Source organism: Sinocyclocheilus anshuiensis, unplaced genomic scaffold (genome assembly GCF_001515605.1).
Source record: "Sinocyclocheilus anshuiensis isolate Anshui unplaced genomic scaffold, SAMN03320099.WGS_v1.1 scaffold1127, whole genome shotgun sequence".
Lineage (NCBI taxonomy): Eukaryota > Metazoa > Chordata > Actinopteri > Cypriniformes > Cyprinidae > Sinocyclocheilus > Sinocyclocheilus anshuiensis.
This window is the reverse complement of record NW_015546115.1, coordinates 738,007-738,999: the sequence shown is the minus strand read 5'-3', so window position 1 is coordinate 738,999 and position 993 is coordinate 738,007. Positions and strand designations below refer to the sequence as shown.

Here is a 993-nt window from a genome sequence, read left to right as displayed (position 1 = left end):
AGCTCGATGTTCAGTTGCCATCTTTTGTTCACTTTCTCCTCACCTTTCCTTCAGTATGTCTTTCCTTCTTTTCTCACTCTCTTTGCATTCCTTCCTTATTGTCTGCTTTGTGGAAACTGCTGTTGTGTTTGAGAAAGAGTAGAAATGCGATGGCAGTGAAGTGACTTCAAGAAGGGAACCTGCGCATTATTGGGTAAAACAACCAACTGGCTGAATGTGAAGCACTTACTAGCAACAAATGCCAAATTAAGCTCAGTTGAACCCATAATATGATGTGCATCAAGAACAAACGTGTTGCATTTCTGTCAGATCAGCCTGAATCCAAACTCAAGCCTTTCCTCTCTCACCCTTTCACTCGTTTCTGGAGGTTGATCTAATCTGGTCTAAGCTGCATGTCTTTGGTCGGGTCTGTGTGTGTTGGTGGTGTCTCTCTAGGACTGAGGTGAGCTTTCCGATGTGTGGCTGCTCAGAAGTTGCCGAAGATTTCCTGTTTCTTGCTCCAGTCCATCGGGGGCGCTCTCTTGTTGGGCCGTTTGGCCCGGGCTTTCTGCTTGGCCTCCGCCGCGGTCAGACTCAGATGCAGACCGCTCTCCCAGAACGGATCTAGCGGCCGCTCCTCAGAGTTCACGTCTGGCTTTGGTTTAGGGGCGTCATCGCTGGAGAGATGGTCAGAATCTGTGAGCTGTGAAAACACAACACAAGGTTTTTGCTAGCGCTGTCAAATGATTAATCGCATCCAAAATAAAAGTTATTGTTTACATAGTATATGTGTGTGTACTGTGTATATTTATTATGTGTATATAATTACAAACACATGCATATATTTCAGAAAAATATGTTGTTTATACATTAAATATATTTATATATAATATCAAATATAAGAATATAAATATATAAATGTATATACACATGTAAATATTTTCAGTATATATACTGTATGTGTGTGTGTTTATTTATACATAATAAATATATACAGTACACACATATGTAAAC

General features: G+C 40.5%; 1 protein-coding gene across 1 annotated transcript in view; it reads right to left on the bottom strand.

The window, feature by feature from the left end:
- Positions 1 to 466: 466 nt before the first annotated feature.
- Positions 467 to 993, bottom strand: part of LOC107700796 (Na(+)/H(+) exchange regulatory cofactor NHE-RF2-like) — a 20,080-nt gene continuing 19,553 nt past the window's right edge. Inside the window, exon 9 of the mRNA XM_016502612.1 lies at positions 467 to 675. Within this exon, the coding sequence (XP_016358098.1) occupies positions 467 to 675 (209 nt within the window). The remainder of the gene's footprint in view (positions 676 to 993) is intronic.